The following is a 23,949-nucleotide window of genomic DNA, read 5'->3' as shown; positions in this document are numbered from 1 at the left end:
CCCCTCAAAGGCCTGGTGGAAGAGCCCCGTCTTGCAGGCCCTGTGGAACTGCACTAGGTCCCGCAGGGCCCGGATCTCCTCCGGGAGCTCATTCCACCAGGTGGGAGCCACCACCAAGAACGTCCTAGCCCTGGTTTGGGTCAACCTCACTTCCCGGGGGCCTGGAACCTCCAGGCGATGGAGATTCCCCGATCGCAGTGCTCTTGGGGGAATGTATGGGGAGAACCTATTGAACCCTCAAACTACACCTCTCCCCTCCACACCCCCAGTGACCCCTCTTCCATGCCCAGAAGATGACAAAAACCTTCCAGGATCCGTGGCCAAAATGGCCCTGGAGAAAAAGAAAGGGCCACGAGAACTAAGCACTGAGGCAACCCTTCTTGCCCTCCCTCTCACAATCTGCCTAAGTTCACAGAATCAGCATTGCTGTCAGAGGACTATCTAGACTCTGCTGAAAAATCTCCAAAGAAGGAGAGCCCACCACCTCCAGAGGAATCCTGTTCCATTGAGGAACCGCTCAAACAGTCAGGAAGTTCTTCCTCGTGTATAGTTGTAGTCTGGGGATGAGCTGTGATTCGGGGGGGGGGGATCCCCAGGTCCCACCTGGAGGGTGGCACTCCTAATCAGCAAGCATGCTCAGCAACTCTGTGAGTGTCAGGATCTTAGGGAACTGTAGTTTCCTCTGTGACTCCTGAGCAACGCTCCCTCTAAGCGGTGGAGTCTTGTGAGCAAAAATTCTATTTTGTGAGCTACTGGCATTAAAGTTGTGAGCGAGTGATTTGGCTGCTGCATAAATGAGTTTGCTCTGGAGCCCTCCTTCCTGAGCTGAGACAAAAACGTGTGAGCCAGAGGCTAAACAACTGTGAGCGAGCTCACACTAACTCAGCTTAGAGGGAACACTGCTCCTGAGTCCTCAGTAAGGATCCGAAGACTCTACATTTCTCAGGGGTCTTGGTGCCCCCAATGCTGCTGCTTAATGAAGGGTGGGTGGGAAAGGAGCCAGCAGCAGGTGTTATGAGTTGACAATGGAAGCCTTCAAGGCTTGCTGTATTTGTCAACGGAGGCCTTGCAAGAGGATTGGGACAAGGAATCCCTTGGGTCTTGGTACATTCCTGATGCTGTCATAGGGATGCCTGCCTCCATGTGGGACCCGGGGATCCCCCGGAATTACAGCTCATCTCCAGACTACAGAGATCAGTCCCCGTGGAGAAAAGGGCTGCTCTGGAGGGTGGTCTCTGTGGCGTACCCCTCTGGTGTCTCTGTCCTCCCCAGGCTCCATCCTGAAATCTCCAGGAGTTTCCCAACCTGGATCTGGCAACCCTCCCCTCCCATCCCGCCCTGAGCCTGCCTTGGTGCAGAGGGCGGGGTACGAATAAAATAAATAAATCCCCCACCAGTGGCTGGTGGGCAATGTTCCCTCTAAGCTCCACAGTGCTGTGAGCAAAAAATCTACCTTGTGAGTGGGGGGGAAACCCCCCAATTAGCATTAAAGTTGTGAGCAAGTCTACATTTGACTATCGCATAAGTTGGGCCCCGGTCACACGAGAGGTTTTGGGCCGGTAGAGGGACGGATCGGGGGCGCAGCAAATGGGCGGGATCCACAGCAACATCTGGGAAGCGTGCTGCGCCCGTTCCCGATCCGCCCCTTCCACCCAAAACCCCGCTGCAAAAATGAACCACCTACCATGGTGGTTCATCCGAGAAGGCCGCATCAAAGCCAGCTGTAGGATCGCCGGTGCGTCCTTTCGCCAGCGCATCCCCGGCTCCTGCCCAAACTGCGCATGCTCAGACATGCGCAGTTCGGCAGCCTCCCGACTGTGGCTTCCTCCCTGGCATCTGATCGTGCCGGGGAACAACGGTGCGGCGTCTAAGGGGATCCGTGGGATCCCGCCGCGGCGTCTCTATTTTGGTGCAGCTCTAATTTGCCGCACTTTGGCCGGTGTTTTCCCTGCCGTGTGGCAGGGACCCTAGTTTCTTAGAAAATCATTTCCATAACCTTGTAAACATCTCAGAATGAATTCTTTTAAACTATATTTAAACTATATCTTAACAATAATTTTAACCTTATAAGAGAAAACAGAATCAAGTCAAATTTCATGGCAGAAAACATTGTCCTCTATGGGGGCAGACCAGCCCTCCAGGGAACAGATCTACCCACCCCTTTCCGCTGTATGGGTAGACCTGGCCTTCAGAGAACAGGTCCACCCACCCCAGTCCACTGTGTTGGTAGGCTTGGTCTTTAGAGAACAGGTCTACCCACCTCTTTCCAGTATACTGGTAGATCTGGCCTCAGACAGTCGCCCTGCACTGACCCTTAGAAAACATACCAGTAGTCATCAAATCACCGCAGACTGTGACTGCAGCCATGAAATTAAAAGACGCCTGCTCCTTGGGAGGAAAGCGATGGCGAACCTAAACAGCATGATAAAAAGTAGAGAAAAAGCATAATAAAGTAAAGTCCGCATGGTCAAAGCAATGGTATTCCCAGTAGTCATGTATGGCTGCGAGAGCTGGACTATAAGGAAGGCCGAGCGCCGAAGAATAGATTCTTTTGAACTATGGTGCTGGAGGAGACTCTTGAGAGTCCCTTGGACTGCAAGAAGAACAAATCAGTCAATCCTCAAAGAAATCAACCCTGACTGTTCCCTGGAAGGCCAGATAATGAAACTGAAGCTCAAATACTTTGGCCACCAAATGAGAAGGGAGCACTCACTGGAGAAGACCCTGATGCTTGGAAAGATTGAAGGTCAAAGAAGACGGGGACGGCAAAGGATGAGATGGTTAGACAGTGTCATCGATGCAACGAACATGAAGTTGAGCCAACTTCAGAGGACGGCAGAAGACCGGAAGGCCTGGAGAGAGCTCGTCCATGGGGTCGCGAAGAGTCGGACTCGACTGTGCGACTGAACAACAACAACAACAACAAAAGGTTCCCTTGCTCGAAAGCCAGTCGAATCCTACTCTAGGGTTGCGGTGCTCATCTCCGTTTCAAAGCCGAAGAGCCAGCGCTGTCCAAAGACGTCATAATAGGGGTGTGCAAAAATATATATATCTATTTTTCCTGCTCCATTATAGCCTATGGGCCTCATAGGCTATAATGGATAATTGATCTGGGGGTATCTGGGGCTCTAGAAGGGGATGTTTTTTTAGGTAGTGGCACCAAATTTGCAGCATAGCTGCTGGTGCCTCTCCTCAACCCCCCCCCCCAAGTTTCAAAAAGTTTAGACCGAGGGTCCAAGTCTATGGACCCCAGAATGAGGTGCCCCCATCCAATGAAGGGAAAAATGATCCTGAGCTGGAAGCTAAATTGTCTGAGCAGCTAGCTAAAATGTTGTGCGCCAGCGCCCCCTAGCGCAGCTTAGAGGGACCTGGCAACCCTATGCTTTCATCAGTACAATGGAATGGGCCTCTGCTTAAAATGAGCTAATTTTGGTCTGAACTGAGCTGAGCCTCAATTGCATCATTTAAAGCAAGCCTGTTCCAGACTGAGGCTGGGGAAGCTTGTCCATCAGTGGTCACTAGTCTTGCGACTTGCCACTGGCTTGTGTCCTGATATCTCTGCTTGGGGGTTTAGTCCCTCCCATGGCCATCAGATGGCCATCTGGCAGCAGTGCTGCTTCTGGGAACTTAGGTAGATCATGAGAAGGAGGTTGGGAAGGGTTGCATCAATGCTTAGTTCCTACACACCCAGGGAAATGCTGATCGCCACTTTGGGGTCAGGCAGCAATTTTTCTTCAGGCCAGTTTGGCCAGTGATCCTGGAGGTTTTTTGCCATTTTCTGAGCACAGAGCAGGGGTCACATGGGTGTGTGTGGGGGAGTATTTGTGGATTTTCTGCATTGTTCAGGGCGTTGGACTAGATGACCCTGGAGGTCCCTTCCAACTCTATGATTCTATGATTTTATGTTATCTAAAGGATGGTTTCAATTTTTCATCCCTGTTATTTCAAACAGGGGGGAAATTCTCCATTTCTATTTTCCTTCTCCATTCTGCAAACCGAACCTGTGAGTCTCTGTTTGCCTGCCAATTCCTTCTGCCGAATTGTTCCAGCAAAATGTTTGCATTTTTCCTTTTTACATGTAGTAGGTGAACAAAGCAGCGTTCTCTATATAAATGACAAGTCTTGTACATGAACAAAGTTTGAGTCCAATGGTGCCTTTAAGACCAACAAAGTTTAATCTGGGCATAAGCTTTTGCATGCACACAAAAGCTTCTACCCAGAATGAAACTGTTGGTCTTAAAGGTGCCACTGGACTTAAGCTTTATTCTATTGCTTCACATCAACGTGGCTACCCACCTGAAACTGTTGCACATGTAAATACTTGATAAGTTCCATTTAAAATAAAAAATCCAGGTCCAATATGAACAAAACTGTCAACTGAAATACTAATGAACCTCAAAATAAATTAAATGGTCCACATTCACTTCTCCCCAATATTATCCAAAGTTGAGGATTTTAGAAAATTTTAGAAAAATCCCAGCGCCTGGTTATCACAGGGACTGTTTACGCCTTGTGCGTTCTTGGAGGAATAACCACTTGCCAACTGCCTGCTTCCCCCAGGTGCTCCTTTTAAAATAGTGTGTCCAAGATGGAGGTCTGTGTGGTACAGAGAACCATAAGCAGCATCAAAAGTTATAAAGTATTTATTTTAAAAAATGCTCACAAGCATACTTTTAGCACAGCGCCAGATTGAGCAAGGGGTTCAAAAGAAATGGGTAAACACAAACGCCTATCAGATGTTAAAATAGAGGACAGGCTCCTTAGCTTAGGAAGTTACAGATCTCTACAGAGTTTTCATTACCAGGCCAATATATGGCTAATGGCCACCTCCTCCAGACCTCAGCTAAGACTTCTGTCTGCTCTGATGGACTCAGCACCCAAGAGCCCTTCCTCCTTGCTCCCCTGAGTTTTATCATCTCTCTTTTCCCCTCCCACTGACTATGTCAGGTCAGGTCAGAGAAGCTTTTCCTGGACTCTCCAGAATTTCCTCACTGAAGCCTCTCTAGTATTTAACACCTCCAAATCTCTGTTCCCTGCTTGAAGTGGAGGGGGGAATTTGACCATCCCATTGTCTAGCCCTATTAGCATTTGTATGAAGATGGTCTGAGGTAAGTCTGGAAAGCAATGGAACCGACTTCCCCCCTCTCCCTGCCTATTTCCTGCTCAGAGAGGAAAAAAAAAACTTTTAAAACTCAGAGTGAAAGTTTTGCTGAGCTCCCTCCCTCCCCCAATTCCACCCTCCCCAGGAACCATCCCCAAGTGTCCAGGAATGTTCCAAGCTTGAATTGGCAACCCTATGAAATACTTTCTGGAATGTCACATGGCACATATTCTGTTTGCTTTTAGGCACCAGGTTGAATTACTTTATTTGGCTAGGGGAGGGGCCTTCGCTCATTGGCAGAGCATCTGCGTGGCATGCAGAAGGTCCCAGGTACAATCCCCGGCATCTCCAGTTGAAAAAAGGACAAAGCGGCAGGTGATGGGAAAGACCTTTCTCTGCCTGAGACCCTGGAGAGCTGCTGCCAGTCAGAGTAGACAATGCTGACCTTGATAGACCAAGGGTCTGATTCAGTAGAAGGCAGCTTCACGTGAACCTGTATTTTTAAACCTGGCCGTTTTGCCACACAGTATTTTACCTGTACTTTTCTTTGGCTAACACAGTTTTATAGATTTTATTCCTGATTTATTTTGTAAATGCTTTGGTTTTTGTTTGCTTTTTCTGCCAAATGCTGGTTTGGGTCTGATTCTATTTTTTGATGCCACCGTCTAGTTATTTTAAATAGCTGGTTGGGTTTTTATCCTTTTGAATGTGTCGTAAGCCACCTAAAGCCATTTTCTGGAGACACAATGAAGAACTAATCCGAACGGATAATAAGATAAACTTCCTTGGAAGTCTATTTTTCTTAAAGGCAATACAATAACACAAGAAATGCAATCAGCTGAAGTCCAAGACACCGCTTCTGAGAGGAATATGTTTCACATGCATTCTTTCATTGCACATCATTTCCTTGAAACGGGAGCCGATTTTGACTCCCTCCCCACCCACACCCCGATCCCGAACCTTCAAGAGGAGGCTGCCAAAACTAGACAGCCTGGTTCGTCTTTTCTGCAAATGAGATGGGTATTCGTCGCAGCACTGGGGAGAGAGATCGAGTTCTGCAGCAATCGGCCGATGGGAAAGCCATAACACCATTACATCATAATGTGAAGTGATCTTCCGCCCGGGGGGGGGGGGGTTTGCTTGAGGTTGTGGCTGCGTATGGGGGTGGGGGGTGGCAGCGATAGGCGAACCAGAGCACAGCACAGACAGGAACGGCTGGAGCACTCTAAAACCACTTAGCCAGACAAGCAGCAGCTGGGCATGCTAACAGAACCCAAGTATGATCGTTTTTGGAACGACGCGCTGACGCCCTCCGAGAAGCCAGCCATGAGCAGCAAGGTCACCGCGGCCACCCCGTCCCCGTCGCCCCCCGGCACCTCCCTGGCCCACCCTTGCCCTCCTCCGCTGGGCGAGGAGCAGGAGGCTGTGACCACTTTCTGCATGTTGATCCCTAAAATGCCCCAATGGAAATTCTCCAGCCCCGCGGGCTTCCTCAGCCGCAGCCCTTCCAGCGCCAGCAAGGAGCTGTCGGCCTCGGCCAAAATGGGGAGCCCGGGAGAAACCGGGACCAGTTCTGCATCGCCCTCATCCTCTTTGGGCCTGGCCGCCGTCCTCAGCGCCTGTGAGCCAGTCTGTGCCGCACCCTGCAGCTTGCAGGTGATGAACAGGCTGAGAGGAGGGGCCAGGGGTGGGCGGAAGGCTTCCCAGGCCGAGGGGGCCAAGCTGGCCGGGGAAGAGTGGAGCCGGAAAGGCAGCTTCATCAGCAAGCCCGTGCAGGGCTGGCTGCACCCCGACGAGAGAGTTTTGGGCCCCGGAGTCTCCTACATGGTTCGGGTGAGTGGACTCTCTTTCTTTCCTTCCATGAAATGGCATAGGCCTCAGTTGACACCCCTCTGCTTGTTTGAACTTGGTGCTAAGGACCAGTCTTCCCAGGTCCTGTCTGGGGGGGGGTGCACTGTCCGAGGGCACGGAAATTTGACCCTGTCCATCTGCATGAGTGTTTTGAGAACTTCAGTTTGTGTCCGGGAAGACTTGGGGGCTCACTTATCCTTGCCTGTAGCGTTTACTTAGTCCGAAGCTCGGTCCGTCACTTTTGAGACATGTAATTTGGCTGTTTGGCGATAAGGGGAAAGCACTCTGCCCATGCTCAGAAGCAACTTCACAATGTCACAAGTTCTGCAGCGTTGCGTATCCTGTGATCATTAGCTCCAGCTGGGCCTTGGGCATTTCCATTGGAACCAGGGCTCTGAGGCGAGAAGGGAAAGATCGCAGGTAGACGTCTCTCCCAGAGCCTGTCGTTAGGAAGTGATATATATTTTTTGAGGAATGGGTTGACTTCAAGATTTATTTAGAAAAAAACTGGGATGTAAAACGAAATTTACTTTGTTTAGATCAATATTAAGAATAAGATTGTTATCTTAAAATATATAAGATTTTTGGAACACAGGGGAAACGCATTGCGTGAAGCCACTGGAGAGGAGGGAGGGAGGGGGAAGGGAAACTGATTATAAGAAAACTGTATTGAATTTGTGAATGTATTAAGAAAAATAAAAAGTTTCTTGACCAAAAAAAAGAGGAAGTGATATATATATTTTTTGGCACCATCGAGTCGTAGCTGACTTATGGCGACCCTTCAAGGGGTTTTCAAGGCAAGAGGCGTTCAGGTGTGATTGGCCACTGCTGACCTCTGCATTGTGAACCCGGTCTTCCCTGGTGGTCCCCCATCCAAGCACTAACCAGGACTGACCCTGCTTAGCTTTTGAGATCTGATGCGATTGGACTAGCCTGGGCCATCCGGGTCAGGGCAGGAAGTGAACTACCGCCTCTCTAGGTGGATTTCTTTCCCGCTGAATGCTTCGGCCTCAATGGAACCTCTTTCAGCTTCCAGATTGGAAGGGCATTGCGGGAGAGCAGATAACTTCTGCTTTACTTTATTTACAGTCCGTGACCAGAAGAGAGCAGATAACAAACCATTGCTCGTACTGCCTGGGGCGTGGGGGTGGCCAGGGAACTATCAAAGGGCTGCGTAATAACAATAACCATTCATATTGGTACAGCACTTTCAGTGTTCAGAGTGCTTTACATGTATTATCACAGTAACCACTACAACAGCCCTACTAATTAGGCCAGTATTACTATCCCCCATGTTGGGGGCTACAATTGGGAGAGTGGCATATCCAAGGTCCAGTGGGTTTGTCCCGGACGTGGCAAGTGGGCCGCAGCCCTTTTCTCTTAGCCGCTCTGCTGACCTGATTTAATATCCCTGGTTTTCTCCGTCACCAGCACAAGCTCACTGTTTATGAGGACAAGACCGATAGAGAGGAGTCTCTCCACCAGCGATTCTGGTGTAAGGGCCCGTGCAGGCACTGCAGACTCAGCTGGTGTTTACACTGTCACATCAGAGGTTGCAGGAAGTCGAGAAAGAGGCAGACCTGACCTTGAGCAAAATCTGGGACTCCCGGTGACCTTTTCTTAAAGCCAAGTGATCACCAAGGCCAGAGTGGAGCATCCTCAGGCAGAGAACAAAGGCCCGGACACCTCCCAGGGCTCTTTGGGGCTGCTCGTCGGGGCCACTGTTAGTCATTTTCAGGGCTACACACCAACATGGTCACTCACCTGCCTGCTCCCAGAGGAGGCCACTTTGACTGCTTCTTCTCCTTCTCGCACTCCCCCCCCCATAGCTTCTTGCTTACTCTCCAGCACTGTGCAGGCAACCAGGCTGCAAGTGGTCAGATGGAGCCACCCCTGCACCTGTGGGGGACACCTGAGTGGGGGGGGGCATCAAAGGTGTCATGTGCATGTGATCTGCAGAACCAGGTCCCAGCAAAATCTGGGACTCCCGGTGACCTTTTCTTAAAGCCAAGTGATCACCAAGGCCAGAGTGGAGCATCCTCAGGCAGAGAACAAAGGCCCGGACACCTCCCAGGGCTCTTTGGGGCTGCTTCTCGGGGCCACTGTTAGTCATTTTCAGGGCTACACACCAACATGGTCACTCACCTGCCCGCTCCCAGAGGAGGCCACTTTGACTGCTTCTTCTCCTTCTCACCCCCCCCCCCATAGCTTCTTGCTTACTTTCCAGCATTACCCTCTGTGCAGGCAACCAAACTGCAAGTGGTGAGATGGAGCCACCCCCGCACCTGTGGGGGACGTCTGAGTGGGGGGGCATCAAAGGTGTCTTGTGCATGTGATCTGCAGAACCAGGTCCCGGTGATCTGGTGAGACGCAAACAGCCTCCTTGTCCCTAGCTCTGGAAAGGCGCTGGCCCTTCAGTGAACCAGGAAGCACTGAAGTGTGGTTCTTGATAGCAGAAAGGCGAGCTTTTGACCCACAGAAAGAACAAGCTTTGCAAATGGCAGCCCTGTTTCTCCTTCTGGAGTAGAGCCCTCGTAAGTGAATTAGATGGTGGCCGTGCTGAACTCACCCCCTGTGCTTAATTAATTTAGGGCTCATTTACGCTGACAGATAAATTAGAGCAGTAAACCTTGGGAGCCTCTCTCTCCTTTTCTCCTCTAGCCCTGCCCCGCACAGATTATAAATCATTTTCTTATTGAGTGGGATTCAAGGGAAAGGCAAAATAGAATTCCAGGCCTTCCGCAGGCTGGAGAAATGAGCCAGCAAACAATAGCCATGTGGTGACGGCCTGAGAGATCAGCTTTCATGAGCATTCTCTCATAAGCATGTTGCTTGTGCATGTATCATTCAGTACGAGCCCTGGCAGGCCACAGATCCTTTGGTGGCTTACTCAGAATTTAAACTCCACAACGTTGCTCCCAAATATTATGGCGTCGGGAAAGGTGCAGAAAAGGACAACTAATGGAAAACATTCCCTTTGAAGAAAGGTTAAAGAGGTTGGGGGTCTTTAGCTTAGAAAGATGACTATTGAGGGGTGACATGACAGAGGTTTACAAAATTATGCATGGGATAGAGAAGGTCAAGAAAGAAGTCCTTTTCTCCCTTTCTCACAATACAAGAACTCATGCGCACTCAACAAAATTAAGGAGCAGGAGGCTTAGAACAGACCAAAGGAGGTACTTCTTCACCCAAAGATGGAATTCACTGCCACAGGACGTGATGGTGACTACAAGCATGGACAGCTTCAAGAGGGGATTGGATGAACATATGGAGTAGAGGTCCATCAGTGGCTATTAGCCACAAGTTATAGAGGGAACATTCTGTCTGGGGCAGTGATGCTCTGTATTCTTGGGGCTTGGGGGGCAACAGTGGGAGGGCTTCTGTAGTTCTGGCCCTGTTGGTGGACCCCCTGATGACACCTGGGTTTTGGCCACTGTGTGACACAGTGTTGGCCTGAATGGGCCATTGACCGGATCCAGCATGGCTTCTCTTATGTTCTTATGTTCTTGCGTAAGTGTGCATTAGACTGCAATCTTAGGCCAGGATTCATGGGAGGGTATTGTCCTAGGAGGCCATTCCACAACAAAGAACCAAACTCTTTGTATATATGTGTGGGGATGGGAATGGGTAATTTGGGAGAAAGGGGAGAATATTTCCTGCCCCTTTGCTGTGTGCTGTCCATGGTGCTGAATGTGCTTCCTAGAAATGAACTTTGCCGCCTTTCTACCTACAAGCCAAAGTTTGGCTCCCGTGCAAATAGAAAAATCTGCCCAGTGGGGTCAGTTTTGGGTTTTGGGGGGCCAACAAGGGTGGAGGGCAGAGGTGGCATCAGCTAAGGTCTTGGAGGAACCGTCTAGGCCTCCTCCTTAGTCTGTCAGGTCAGAGTTCTAGCCTAGCTTTCCATGAGTATGCTCAAGGCAGCTAACAAATCAGATTGGTACAAACGGACTGCACTAAGACAAAGAAAACTACAAATCCCATGTACCTCTGCAGGAAAAGCTGCTCCATCCAGGCCTCTGAGCCCTCTCCTGCCTTCACTGGAAAATCCCTCCCCCCAATTGCCGGTTCCCCACCCCGCCCCTCCTCAGAAAGGTAGATTTGCTTGGACAGGAAGACAAGCTCTCCAAGGCCTGGATCCTTCAAACTTAATATAACAACATCCTGGTAAAGACTCAAAGGCTTGCTGAGAATTTTCCAACCTACATATCCAGATCAGCCTCGAGATATCGTCGGCATCCTACGTCAATGGCAAGCATGCTTTTTAAAGCGGAACATCGCTATTTAACACCCCACCCTGACTTGGATGGCCCAGGCTGGCCAGATCTCATCAGATCTCAGTCGCTAAGCAGGGTCAGCCCTGGTCAGCATTTGGATGGGAGGCTACCAAGGACGTCCAGGCCCAGGACACAGAGGTGGGCAATGGCAAACCTCCTCTGAACACCTCTTGCCCTGGGGTCATGCCCTGGTGGGGTCTCCCTGCAGGCTGCCACCCTGCACCGTCTTGCTGGCGACCTTACTGTGTGAGTCCTCAGGGCCTCAGATGGGAGGAAAGGGAGTTTTGGCCCTGCTTCTCCTCTTCCTCCCTGGCTAGCTGCTCCCTTCACACAGCCTGGAGATCAGCTGCCACGCTTCCTCCCCGGCCCATCGTTCAGACTCTCCTTATAGCTTCCTGTCCCTGTCGGCCCCTTCCTCCTTTCCTGGCTGATTGGCCCTGCTCCTGCCTATCAGGCTGGGCCTATTCCCATTGGTCAGGGGCCTTGGAATTCCACCCTGGGCTCCTCCCCCTGCCCACCTACTCCTTGGCATCTCTTGGGCCCGCCTTGGTGTGAGACAGGCCAGATGTGCTGGAAGCGTGGGTGGGGGAACTTCTGTCTGCCTGGCTGGAGGATCTGGCCTCGGCAGACTGGCTGCTGCCAGTGCCAGTTGGGTCTTGGCTGCCCTCCTGTTCCCGGCCAGGGAAGAAGGCATGCCTGTCTCCCTGGGTGCTCCTGGAGCTGCGCCGGGTGGTAGTCCTGCTGCCACTGGCTTCCCCACCACAGCTGATTGCGTGCCCACAGCCCACCCCGGAGGTACTGTAGGAGGCGCCCTGGTTGCGCAATGTTCCCTCTAAGCTGTGGAGTCTTGTGAGCAAAAATTCTACTTTGCGAACTACTGGCATTAAAGCTGTGAGCGAGCGAGTTGGTTTCTGCATAGATCAGTTTGCTCTGGAGCCATCCTTCCTGAGCTAAGACAGAAATGTGTGAGCTGGAGGCTAAAAAACGATGAGCTAGCTCACACTAACTCAGCTTAGAGGGAACACTGGTTGCTAGCACTGTGGCTGTGGGCTGTGGGGTGAGGTGGACATCAGCAGGGCAATCCCTGGTGTCTTCTCCTGCCACGGTGGCTGGCTGGCTGTGCCCCTCCCTGGGCCGGCACAGGGATACCCAGGTGGATGCCTCTGACCCCGGACACCTAGAAACCCTGTGGGGTCACTGTAAGTCACCTGTGACTTGACAGCGCTTCCCTCACCACATAGCCCACCCAATGCTCCCTCTAAGCCATGGAGTCTTGTGAGCAAAAAGTCTACTTTGTGAGCTACTGGCATTACAGTTGTGAGCGAGCGATTTGGCGACTGGATAGATTAGTTCGCTCTGGAGCCCTCCTTCCTGAGCCGAGACAAAAAGGTGTGAGCCGGAGGCCAAAAAACTGAGCTAGCTCACACTAACTAGGCTTAGAGGAAACACTGAAACCCCCCCCCCCATAGCTGGTTAGGGAGAGGATTCTATCCGAGATGGCATTCAGACAACACAATAAACTGTGGTTTGATCAAACTCCGGTTAGCCGTGACATCCCACATGCCAACTCCTTGGCGCCACCACTGCAAATCGCCTGAGGTTGGGAAAGCACCTCCCATGACCAATGTTCCCTCTAAGCTGTGGAGTCTTGTGAGCAAAAATGCTACTTGGTGAGCTCCTGGCAGTAAATTTGTGAGCGAGCGATTGGGCTAACTGCATAGTTTGCTTTGGAGCCATCCTTCCTGAGCTAAGACAAAAATGTGTGAGCCAGAGACTAAAAAACTGTGAGCTAGCTCACACTAACTCAGCTTAGAGGGAACACTGCCCATGACTCAGAAGACATGAGGTGCCAAGGCTTCACAAGCAAAGCAATTCCTTTTTATGAGGATGGGGCCGCCAGGGTGGTGCCCGCATATACCGTGGTGCCTGCTGACACTTTTCCTGGTGCTCATCGAATGTTTCTAGAAAGTGGGTGGGGCCAGGCAGGGTTTTGCCTAGCAGGCCGCTGGACAGCTGATTGGCAGTAAGGTATTAAACCCTCCCTGAAAAGTTGCAGAGTTACTGTCAGGGTTATGCATAACCTCATTCCCTGCCCTTTTGTGGCTGGCTCCGCCTCCTGCGTTTTGTATCTGTGCCCGCTACAGTGCCCGCAGGCTCAAAAAAGGGGGACCCTTGTATTAAGAAGAAGAAGAGATTGGATTTATACCCCGCCCTTCACTTGGAGTCTCAGAGCGGCTTACAAACTCCTTTCCCTTCCCCTCCCCACAACAGGCACCCTGTGAGGTGGGTGGGGCTGAGAGAACTCTGGCACAAACTGCTCTTTCAGGAACAGCTGTGCCAGAGCTTGTGACTGACCCAAGGTCACATCAGCAGGTGCAAGTGGAGGAGTGGGGAATCAAACCCGGTTCTCCCAGATTAGAGCCCGCGCACTTAACCACTACACCAAACTGGCTTAAGGTCAGCTAAAATAACACAAAATAGTGTGCAAACTTTCAAGTTCTCCAGAACTCTATTTTAGGCAGCTGTTAAAAACAAACAAACAAAAACAAATGGGCAGTGATTTTTCAGGGCACGATCTTCAGGGCGTCTTAGAATGCCAGGTAGAGTTGAACAGATAAAATGGTGCTGGGTGGAACGAGGTTTGGGTTTCATCTTTGGCCTTCTGGGAAGAAGCAGCAGCAGCAGCTGCTGCCAGTTGGTGTCCCAGTTTGGCACTATAAAGCTGGGCCGGCTGTTCAGTCTGATCAGCTCAAGCACTGGTGGCTCCGCTCACACAAGCGTGACCCCCCTTGCTTGCCTCTACATTCAGTTGACTCCCTCTCTTCTTCCTTCCCACCCTCCAAGCAACCAATCCTGACCCTGAAGGCCTATTTATGTTTTAATTGTGCAGAATTATATCCTGCTTTGCAGCCCAGCGGGGCTTTCAAATATGTTTGACAGGATCATAGAAGTGCAATTAAAAAAATCCAGCCATGTATGCAATTCAAATATTCAAACAGCAGCACTCAGCTTTAAAAAAAAAAAGAAGACAAAGCACAACTCCCATCTGTGTAAAAATTCTCCCATGGCAAATTAAGCAGGAACACCCTGCCTTGAACTTCCTGAAGCGTGATTGGGAAGAGGCTTGCCAGGAGCCTTGGAGGAATTGGTGAGGCAGCTGTTTTGTAACCACTAGGGGTGTACAATCCACCCACCCCGGTAGTTTTTGAGTTTGATTATATTGAACCCCCCAAATATTGGTATTTCCCAATAGAGAGCCAGTTTGGTGTCATGGTTACATGCGCAGACTCTAATCTGGGAGAACTGGGTTTGATTCCCCACTCCTCCACATGCAGCTGCTGGATGACCTTGGGCAAGCCATAGTTCTGTCAGAGCTGTTCTTGAAAGAGCAGTTCTCGAAAGAGCTCTCTCAGCCCCACCTCTACCACACAGGAGTTTGTAAGCTGCTCTGAGACTCCGAGTGAAGGGCGGGTTATAAATCCAGTCACCATCTTCTCCTCCTCTTCCTCCTCCTCCTCTTCCTCCTTTTCCCTCCTCCTCCTCTATTCCTGAGTCCCAATACTGGTGTGGTATTTTGATTCGGTAAATATCTGGAAATTCTGATTTTTTTCAGCTCCATTATACCCTATTGTGACCATTTTAGGGGGCTGTTTTTTTGAGAGATGGAGCTGCGGTGGCTCAAGTGGTTAAGACGCTGAACTGCAGGCTGTGGAAGGTCAGTAGTTCAGTGGTTCAAGACCCGGGTGCCGCAAGACAGGGTGAGCTCCTGTCTCTAGTTCCAGCTCCTGTCAACCTAGCAGTTCGAAAGCAAGAAATTGCAAGTAGATAAATAGGGACCACTTTGGTGGGAAGGTAACAGCGTTCCGTGCGCCTTTGTGTTTAGTCATGCCGGCCACATGACCACGGAAACGTCTTCGGACAGCGCTGGCTCTTCGGCTTTGTAACGGAGATGAGCACCGCAACCCTAGAGTCGGATTCGACTGGCTTTCGAGCAAGGGAACCTTTACCTTTACCTTTACCTTTTTTGAGAGGCTGCTGCCTCTCCTCAAATTCCCCCAAGTTTTTTAAAAAATTGGACCGGGGGGTACAATTCTGTGGGCCCCCAAAGGTGCCCCCATCTTCCATTGGTTTCAATGAGGGGGGGAGGCGTTTAAAGAGATTACGATCCTTTAAAGAGATTACGGTTCTCCAAGCCGCCAAAGGTCTCCATGACTGAACTCTGAAGGCATTCAAAGGGCTTGCTGTCTCTTTAAACTCCTTCTCCAAGTGGCGAGTTCACCCAGAAGGCATTTAAAAGGACTGCAATGCCTTTAACTTTGACTATCCAGTGGTCCTGAAAAATCCCAAATATTTTCTGGATTTTTCAGGCTTGGCCATTTTGGATAGCTGAAATTCAGTCCCAATCTATATCTGGCTGAAAGAATATCTAGAAAATACTGATAAGGTAGTTTTTGGATATTTTCCGGCTTGGATTTAGCTGAATGCACAGCCCTAGTAAGCACTCTGTGATTGTGTGTGCATGTGTGAGACTGTGTGTGCAATTCAAGCTGGGTTTCTTCAGAAGGGCACAGGGGAGTATCCAGGGCAGCAGGTGGCCCTTAAGGTATGGCTTGGATCATTCACCTGTTTTTCCTCGCTTTCCTCTTTCAGTACATGGGATGCATTGAGATCCTGCGCTCAATGAGGTCTTTGGATTTCAACACTCGGACACAAGTCACCAAGTAAGGACTCGCTTGCTGATCTCGCTTTTTCTTGACCCTACCTTTCCCAGTTACCAGAATTCACCTATAGACGGGCTCGTAGCTACAGTGGGGCACTTCGGGGCACTGACCCCTTAATTAAAAGCCCCGCCCCACAAATAGCCATGACAGAAACCTTATTTTTGAGCAGTGGCACCCACGCCATGGCTTGCCCTCCGGCTTCCCTCTCCCTCCCACTGTGGAATTGGGGGGGGTGCTTTATGGGACCTGGGAAAAGACAGGTTAATTTAATTGACTTTAATTTAAATGCCCCCGGACAAATCCTGGCTATGGGCCTGCCTATGGAGCAATGAACCATGTACCTGCTGCCAGGACCTGTTGAGGTCAGGGTGGTCCGGTGTGACTGCACACGTGCCATTTGCCATTCCTCAGCAGTTTTTTTAATCTCAGCCACTGAACGAGAGCTCAGATCAGGTGTGGAAGGAGGGCGACAGAGATGCAAGAGCCTGCTTCTTGGATTAGTCACATGAGAGAACCCACCAATCAGGCATCACGCAATGACCTCTGGAGGCTGCCACAGTGCTGGGTAGCCAATCAGGTTTGCCAGTGCAATGAGCACCAAGGGCAATGGAGAGTGAAGACAGTGCTTTGTGAATCTGTTGCGTGACTGATTCCAGCCAGCAGAGGACCACAGAGTGAACAGGTTGACATCAAAATACTGTCAGATTTGGGTGCATTGTGATGTCACTGAATAAAAGGGAATAAGAACAGAGAAGAAGAACAAGAAAAGGCTCAAGAAATGAATAGGTCATGTTTCTTTACAAGGAATGTAAAAAAGAAAAGAGGATCCCCCCCCCCCAATACTCCCAATATTGCCAAAAACGTTCACATTAAACTGGGTTTGAGTCCAGGGGCACCTTTAAGACCAGCAAAGTTTTATACTGAGGATAAACTTTCATGGGCATCCACACTTCTTCCTGGCTCCTCTGCAGGATTTCTAACATACGTTTTGCAGAACCTAAGCAGCTGAATTAAAAAGCAGAGAGCTCATCCCGCATATTGAAGGACAGACTTTGTGCTGTTTGGGTTGCAAGATGGTGACTCAGATCTAAGGCCTCGCAAGCCGAATGGCTGAGCTCTCTGCCCCTTTGCCAGCAAGCTAAGCTGGAGATACCATGACAGGCATAAGATGCAGGTACATAAAATAACAGATTTAAATGTTCTGTGATGCTTTAAAGCACAGGTTTAATAGGAGAACGAGCTAAAGTGGGTCTGAACCGAACCCAGTAACTTGACAGAAAAATCAGAAGAGTCCACTGAGGGTGGGGTTTGTATCCACCTCTCCTATGATTGGAGGTGTGGAATAGGTGAGGCGACTGGACAGGTGCAAAGGGTGAGCACAGCAGGGGAAGTGGAAGGGCCACAGCAGGCTGCAGAGCCGAGAAACGGCGGACGGGAGCCAGCCGCAGGAGGTAGAATTGCCAGCCACCCTCCAGACCAGGCCTGGATCTCCTGGAATGACAGCTGACGTCCAGACTGCAGAGATCAGTTCCCCTGTAGAAAATGGCCGCTTTGATGGACCCTGCTGAGGCCCCTCCCTTCCTCAAACCCCTCCCTCCAGTCCCCAATCTCCAGGGGTTTTTCCCAGCTTGCAAGAGGAAAGTGGGAGAGTGGGGAGTTCACCGCCCCCTCCACTCCCACCTCTGACTCTCAGTTGTAGGCCCGCCTTTGTGCCTGTTTGGCAGCCACCCACCCTGCCGAGATTCCACCAAAGAGCTCCTTGGGCCAGCTGGGAAAGGCAAAGGTGGCGGTGCTGAAGAGCATTTTCCAAAGAGGCTAGCTTCCCTGCAAGGCTTGGAACGCGAGAGAAGCCCCGACAATGGGGCAGCCCTTCCTTCACCAAGGCACAAAGCGGATCGATCCTGAGTAACCGGAGACGAGAGAGGCCTCCCCCCCCCTCCCCGGGAACCTGAAGAGCCCTGCATAATTCATGCGCCTCTCTGGCCCTCCACCCCCTGACCCCGATGACCCTGGAGTCAAATGCACCAGGCAGCTGTGAAGTTATGTGCAGATGAAGGGAGAGGCAGGCAGAGCTCTCCCACAACCGGCCTGAATGTGGAAGCTAGGGTTGCCGATTCCAGGTTGGGAAATTCCTGGAGATTTAAGAGTGGATCCTGAGGAAGGCAGGGCTTGGGGAGGGGAGGGACCTCCATGGGGTTTAATGCCATAAAGTCCACCCACCAAAACCACCATTACCTCCAAGAAGGAGGAGGAGGAGGAGGAGAGGAGGAGGACACCCTGTGAGGTAGGTGGGGCTGAGAGAGCTCTGACAGAAACCGCTTTTTTTTCAACAACAGCTCTGACAGAACTATGGCTTGCCCAAGGTCATCCAGCAGGTGCAAGTGGAGGAGTGGGGAATGAAACCCAGTTCTCCCAAATTAGAGTCTGCACTACACCAAGGGAATTGGTCTCTGTAGCATAGGGTACAGGCAAGGCCTGGTGGTCTCCTGAAATTGTAGCTGATCTTCAGACTACAGAGGTCAGTTCCCCCTGGAGAAAATGTCTGCTTTGGAGGGTGGCATTTATACCCCAGTTGAAGCCCCTCCTCTCCCCACCCCACCCCACCCCCCCAATTCACCAGGAATTTCACAACCCAGAGTTGGCAACCCTACTGTAAGTGTAGAGATTACTTGTAATTCTGGGAGAACTCCAGGCCCCACCTGGAGGCTGGCAACCCTAAGCTCGAGTCAGCCCCCACCCCCAAGATCTACAGCTGCAGACTGTTGCCTCTCATCCTAGAAATGTAAATCGTGCCTGGGTCACCTCATTTCCAGTCGAGGGATCCTGGCCAACAAGGCAAGACGCGTCTGAGTCCTCCACTTTGTGGCAGGGCCGGCTTTGGGGATCCAGGGGCCATTTCGTAGAAAAAGAGCTAGGGGAACTCATTAGCATAACTCATTAGCATATGCCACACCCCCTGACATCAGGGGCCCTGCGGTGGACCTGCAAGGCCAGCAGGAGTGCGAGGAAGCCCCGCCAAGGCCCTCCCTGGCCCCAGGCAGGCAGGGCTGGGGAGAGGTGGGGAGGAAGCAACTTACCCTCCCTCTTCTCCTGCCTCCTCCTGGCTGAATGAGGGCTGGAAGCGGGGCGGCCGGAAGCAGGGGGCGGGGCTTCGTCATGTGCCCCGCCCCCCTGCACCTCACCTGGGGGAACTGCATTCCCCCGCGTTCCCCCCCGAAATGACCTCTGTGGGGATCAATTGGATCCCTTCCATGCTTCCTCTACCCTTGAGGTCACCCAGACTGGAGACTCCCTGCTCTTTTCTCCTGTGTCTTTTTCATTTCATTAATTATGCTCCAAGAGCAGGCAACGCCCGCACAAGCTCAATGCAAATAAAATATAGAAAAAACAACCAAAAAGGCTTAACTTTGTTCAGTAGGAATTTCAGTGATACGGGCCAGTGTGTTGCTAAAGGACAGTGTGGGAGGGCAGCTTGGATAAGGGGTGCATTAGGGAGGAGATTGGTTTTACCTTCTCCACACTGTCTCCCCTGAACTGCAAATCATAGGACCGCCAACCTCCAGATGGAGCCTGGAGATATCTCTGAGTTAGAGCTGATCTCCAGATGACTGAGATCAGTTCCAATGGGAAAAAATTGGCTGCTTTGGAGGGTGAACTCTGCTAAGGTCTTTCCCCTTCCCAAACCTCACAATTCCTAGGCTGCCCCCCCCCAAATCTCCAGGAATTTTCCAATTCAGAGTTGGCACCCATACCTCCAAATGACCCCCAGCGCTTCTTACAGATGCTCCAACATCTTGTTGGGTGGTGGTGGTGGTGTTCAATGGAGACTGTTTTCCTTTGATGACAGTCTGGCAATGATACTTTTCTTGCAGGGAAGCCATCAATAGGCTCTATGAGGCCGTTCCAGGGGTCAAGGGAACTTGGAAGAAGAAGGTGAGTCTGGTCTTTCTCACCCCACCCCCACCCCAGAGACTGTTGCACAAAGCAAATGGAAGGATACGTGGTGAGAGAATTCGGGCCTTCTTGTGCAGAATTTGAATTTGAATTAGCAGGGAAGTTTGACGGCTGGGTTCCCTTGGGTGAGGCACACAGTCCTAGTCAACGGAAAACTGAAGTGCCAGAAATGTGTTTTTCTATTGTAACCAATGGAAAACAGTAATAATTGAAACAAATGCATAAAAATGAGGTTTTTTTTTTCAATGACAGGTTTTTTTTTGCATACAGCTCTTTTGGGGATTTCCCAAAGATGGCTGGATTGACCCCTCTGCTCCCGTTCCCTTCCCAGGCTCCTAACAAGGCGCTCTTCTCCATTCTTGGCAAGACCAACCTCCGCTTTGCTGGCATCAGCATCATTGTGAATATTTCCATTGACGGACTGAACCTCATGATCCCCACAACCCGCCAGGTAAGGCACGTTCCTCCAGATAGGGTGACTTGGGGGCGGGGTGTTGGCTTTTTAAATCACTTTTATTGAATTCCCAGTGTTTAGCAAAACAGTAAAATATGCTGTTGTTGCAGTACATATAAACAAATGCAAGCTTGTCGAAAATAGCGCAATTAATATTTCTAATAGCTTAAATAGTTGAACATATCGTTAAAATCATAACATAGTGTCCAGGTGCAAATGTAGAAAAAATAGTTTACTGCACTTGGTTTCACATCAATAAGAGGGTTGATAGGAAAAACAGAGTGTGCATAATAATCTAGTTCAGAGTAGAACTAAATCCCTACAGTGTCTGTTTTGAAGTAAAATGTCACGTGTTGTGGTGTAATCATTGAAAGGATACCATTTTTCTATAAAACTGGTTGTTTTAGGGTAGCAAATATTCCCTATTTCATCATTTAAAATGTTCATTTTTATTTCCATCAGCCGTTTCTGTTCTGTTTCTCACTGTTCTGAAGACAAGTTTGTACTGACTGTGTGTGTCATACAGTTTTTGCATGCAAGTCACATTTAGATGTCCAGTATAGGTTAGGGAGCTGCGGTGGCTCAAGTGGTTAAGACGCTGAACTGCCGGCTGTGGAAGGTCGGTAGTTCAGCAGTTCGAGACCCGAGTGCGCCGCATGACGGAGTGAGCTCCCGTCTCTAGTTCCAGCTCCTGCCAACCTAGCAGTTCGAAAGCAAGAAATTGCAAGTAGATAAATAGGTACCACTTCGGTGGGAAGGTAACAGCATTCCGTGCGCCTTGGTGTTTAGTCATGCCGGCCACATGACCACGGAAACGTCTTCGGACAGCGCTGGCTCTTCGACTTTGAAACGGAGATGAGCACCGCAACCGTAGAGTCGGACTCGACTGGCTTCCGAGCAAGGGAACCTTTACCTTTATAGGTATACTAGAAATAAGGCCCGTTGTGGAAATAAATACAACGAGATCTAGAAAGAGGCTCTGGGAGAGTGCTCTGGCTTTGGGCAAACAGTGTCAGTCTGCTTTTAAAACATGAATCTTGGACCTGCACACCACCAGAATACAGCAGATTCCATATGCAACTGACATTCCAACTGCCTGGGGGGGGGGAGTTTGAGGTGTGGAATGGAGTGAAGTCCAATCAGCTTCCATATGCAAAAGACCAGGTTGTCGCAGCAGTTGTGGTGTGGGCGGGACCCGGGCTTTGCCTTCTGATTGGTGGCGATATATGCTGAGAAGCAGTGCCATCAGCCATACACTAAGGGAGTGCATTTTAGAATTAGAACTTTGGCACCCACTATTCAATTATATATAAGGAGAGATACCCACGAAGCTGCCTTATACTGAATCAGACCATTGGTCTACCAATGTCAGTCATGTCTACTCAGACTGGCAGCTGCTCTCCAGGGTCTCAGGCAGACAAAGGTCTTTCACATCATCTGGCCCTTTCAGCTGGCGATGCTGGGGATTGAGCCTGGGACCTTCAGCACACAAAGCAGAGGCTTTTCCACTGGGCCACGGCCCCTCCCCCCTCTTTGTAATTCTTGTATCATGAAATGTGTCATGTGAATAGCTTTACTTCAGTTCTGTCTTTTGGAATTTTGATTGGTTCCAAACTTCTACAATAGCTTATTGCATTGCTTCTTGATCCCATCCTATAGACTGTATTGACTTCCTCTGTGTAATCTGCCTGGAATTCCCAATGAGAAAGGGAGAAAGACAGACTATTGATAACATCATGTACACACACACACACACACACACACACACACACAAACACACACATGACATTATCGATAGTCCGTCTTCTATATATATAGATAAAATAAATGTGTATACACAATGTTGATATACGGATGCACAAACCATGTTGGAAAATGATTGCAGGGGGAAAAATTCAGTGGAGAGAATGGCACAGAATTAAAGAACCCCAAGTTCAGTTTTCCGGAGGGGGAAGCAAAACTGAAACAAGGATTTAGGGCTCAAGACTGCAGGGAGGAAACATTTGAAACGCGTCCCCCGCACCCCAGAGACACGTAGACCCACTGTGGGTGTGTTTGGGTGGATAAATCTTCCGATTGCGCATGGCGTCTCCCCCAGGCCTGTACCCTGGCCCTGCGGAGAAGTGGCCATTGTCTTGTCATGTCTCAAGAGGCATCCTGGATGGATTTGGTCCTGTAGCAAAATCGGCAGCATCATTTGTTTATAGTCTTCCGAACCCTGACTAAAGTGTAGCCAATTCAGTTTTCGGGGTGAAAGCAGTGCTTTGGGGCCTGTGCAGAGTGCAAATTTAATTTTTGAAAGGTGTGATTTTTACCCCCAAGTTGCCTGTGGGGTGAGCTGTTGTTTCCCCACACCTTTGCGCCATGTGCGCCCAGAGATCTATCGAAGCATCCTCGGGAAAGGCTCAGGGTGGCTCGACTGGAACTCTGCTGGGCCCCCCCCATGCCTGAGCAGCACAAGTGTTCCCAGGGAAAGCCACGTCCCCAAAGGCCCCCAGGACCAATTCCAGCCCCCATCAGGGCTTTATTGTCCCCTCCCCATCGAAGAATTGCTCACCCCTCCTGCTGACCTTTGAGTCACAAAGCTCTTTCAACCCCCACCCTTGTCTGTTCCCATCACAGATCATCGCGAATCACCACATGCAATCCATCTCCTTTGCTTCAGGGGGCGATACGGTAAGTAAGAGGACGCCGTGTTCGAAGCTGTGGCGCCAGGCTGGGAGGGGGAGAGACAGTGGTAACGAAATGTAGGGGTTTCAAAAGGGGTACCCCCTTAATTTTACCCGTTTTAGCATTTTGGCTGCCTTTCCACCTAAGCAGATGCTCAGAGGGATGCACAATTTTATAATCAATCAGCACAGATCTTTGACGAGAAGGAAAAAAACGCACATGGTAAAACCAGACTAAAGCCTAACAGCAAAAAGCATAAGACACAGAAACCAGTGCCAAGCTGGCAAACTGCACTCAGGTGTGTGTTCTATAGGAGGACAGGCCTCTGTAGTTTTCCTGTGGCTTTGTGGTCTGAAGATCAGTTGTAATTCTGGGAGAACTGCAGGACCAGGGCCGGCCCCAGCTTATTTTGCACCCTAGGCAGGGATCCCTTCTGGCGCCCCCCCCCCCCCCCCACCCCCCCCTTTTTCAAAAATAAATGCATTTTAGCAAGAATGAAAAACACAAATAATCAAGAAACTCCCAGAGTATGGGGCCGGGTGCAGTTTGGTGCCCCTAAGGGCCGGCCTGCTCTAGGCGATCGCCTAGTCCGCCTAATGAGTGAGCTGGCCCTGTGCAGCTACCTAGAGGTTAGGAACCCTATGACCACTCCAGGCCAACGTAGCAGGGCAGGAAACATGAGATGTGTTTCTGGGCTAGGCAGTGGACCAGCATGGCCAGGCTAGGCTGGTCTTGTCTGATCTGGGAAGCTACACAGGGCTTAGGGTTGCCAAATGGGGGCGGGGGGCGGGGAAACCCCCGCTATGGAGGCCCGATTTCTGCCGTGGCTGAATCGGGCCCCGGGGGAACTCCGCCCCCCAAAGCTGGCTCACCCGAGGTGACGCCGCCACGTTGCTGATGTTGGGGGCGTGGCTGAGCTTGTCG

General features: G+C 50.5%; 1 protein-coding gene across 1 annotated transcript in view; it reads left to right on the top strand.

The window, feature by feature from the left end:
- The first annotated feature begins 6,361 nt into the window (after nt 1–6,361).
- SHC2 (SHC (Src homology 2 domain containing) transforming protein 2) overlaps nt 6,362–23,949 on the top strand; it is a 36,157-nt gene continuing 18,569 nt past the window's right edge. Inside the window, exons 1-5 of the mRNA XM_015411223.1 lie at nt 6,362–6,934; nt 15,877–15,947; nt 19,820–19,880; nt 20,233–20,352; nt 22,978–23,031. Of these exons, the coding sequence (XP_015266709.1) occupies nt 6,362–6,934; nt 15,877–15,947; nt 19,820–19,880; nt 20,233–20,352; nt 22,978–23,031 (879 nt within the window). The remainder of the gene's footprint in view (nt 6,935–15,876; nt 15,948–19,819; nt 19,881–20,232; nt 20,353–22,977; nt 23,032–23,949) is intronic.

The sequence above is a fragment of the Gekko japonicus genome, unplaced genomic scaffold (assembly GCF_001447785.1).
Source record: "Gekko japonicus isolate JY-2015 unplaced genomic scaffold, Gekko_japonicus_V1.1 scaffold1187, whole genome shotgun sequence".
Lineage (NCBI taxonomy): Eukaryota > Metazoa > Chordata > Lepidosauria > Squamata > Gekkonidae > Gekko > Gekko japonicus.
Note: the sequence above shows the minus strand (reverse complement) of the source record. Positions and strands in the feature narration are given on the sequence as shown.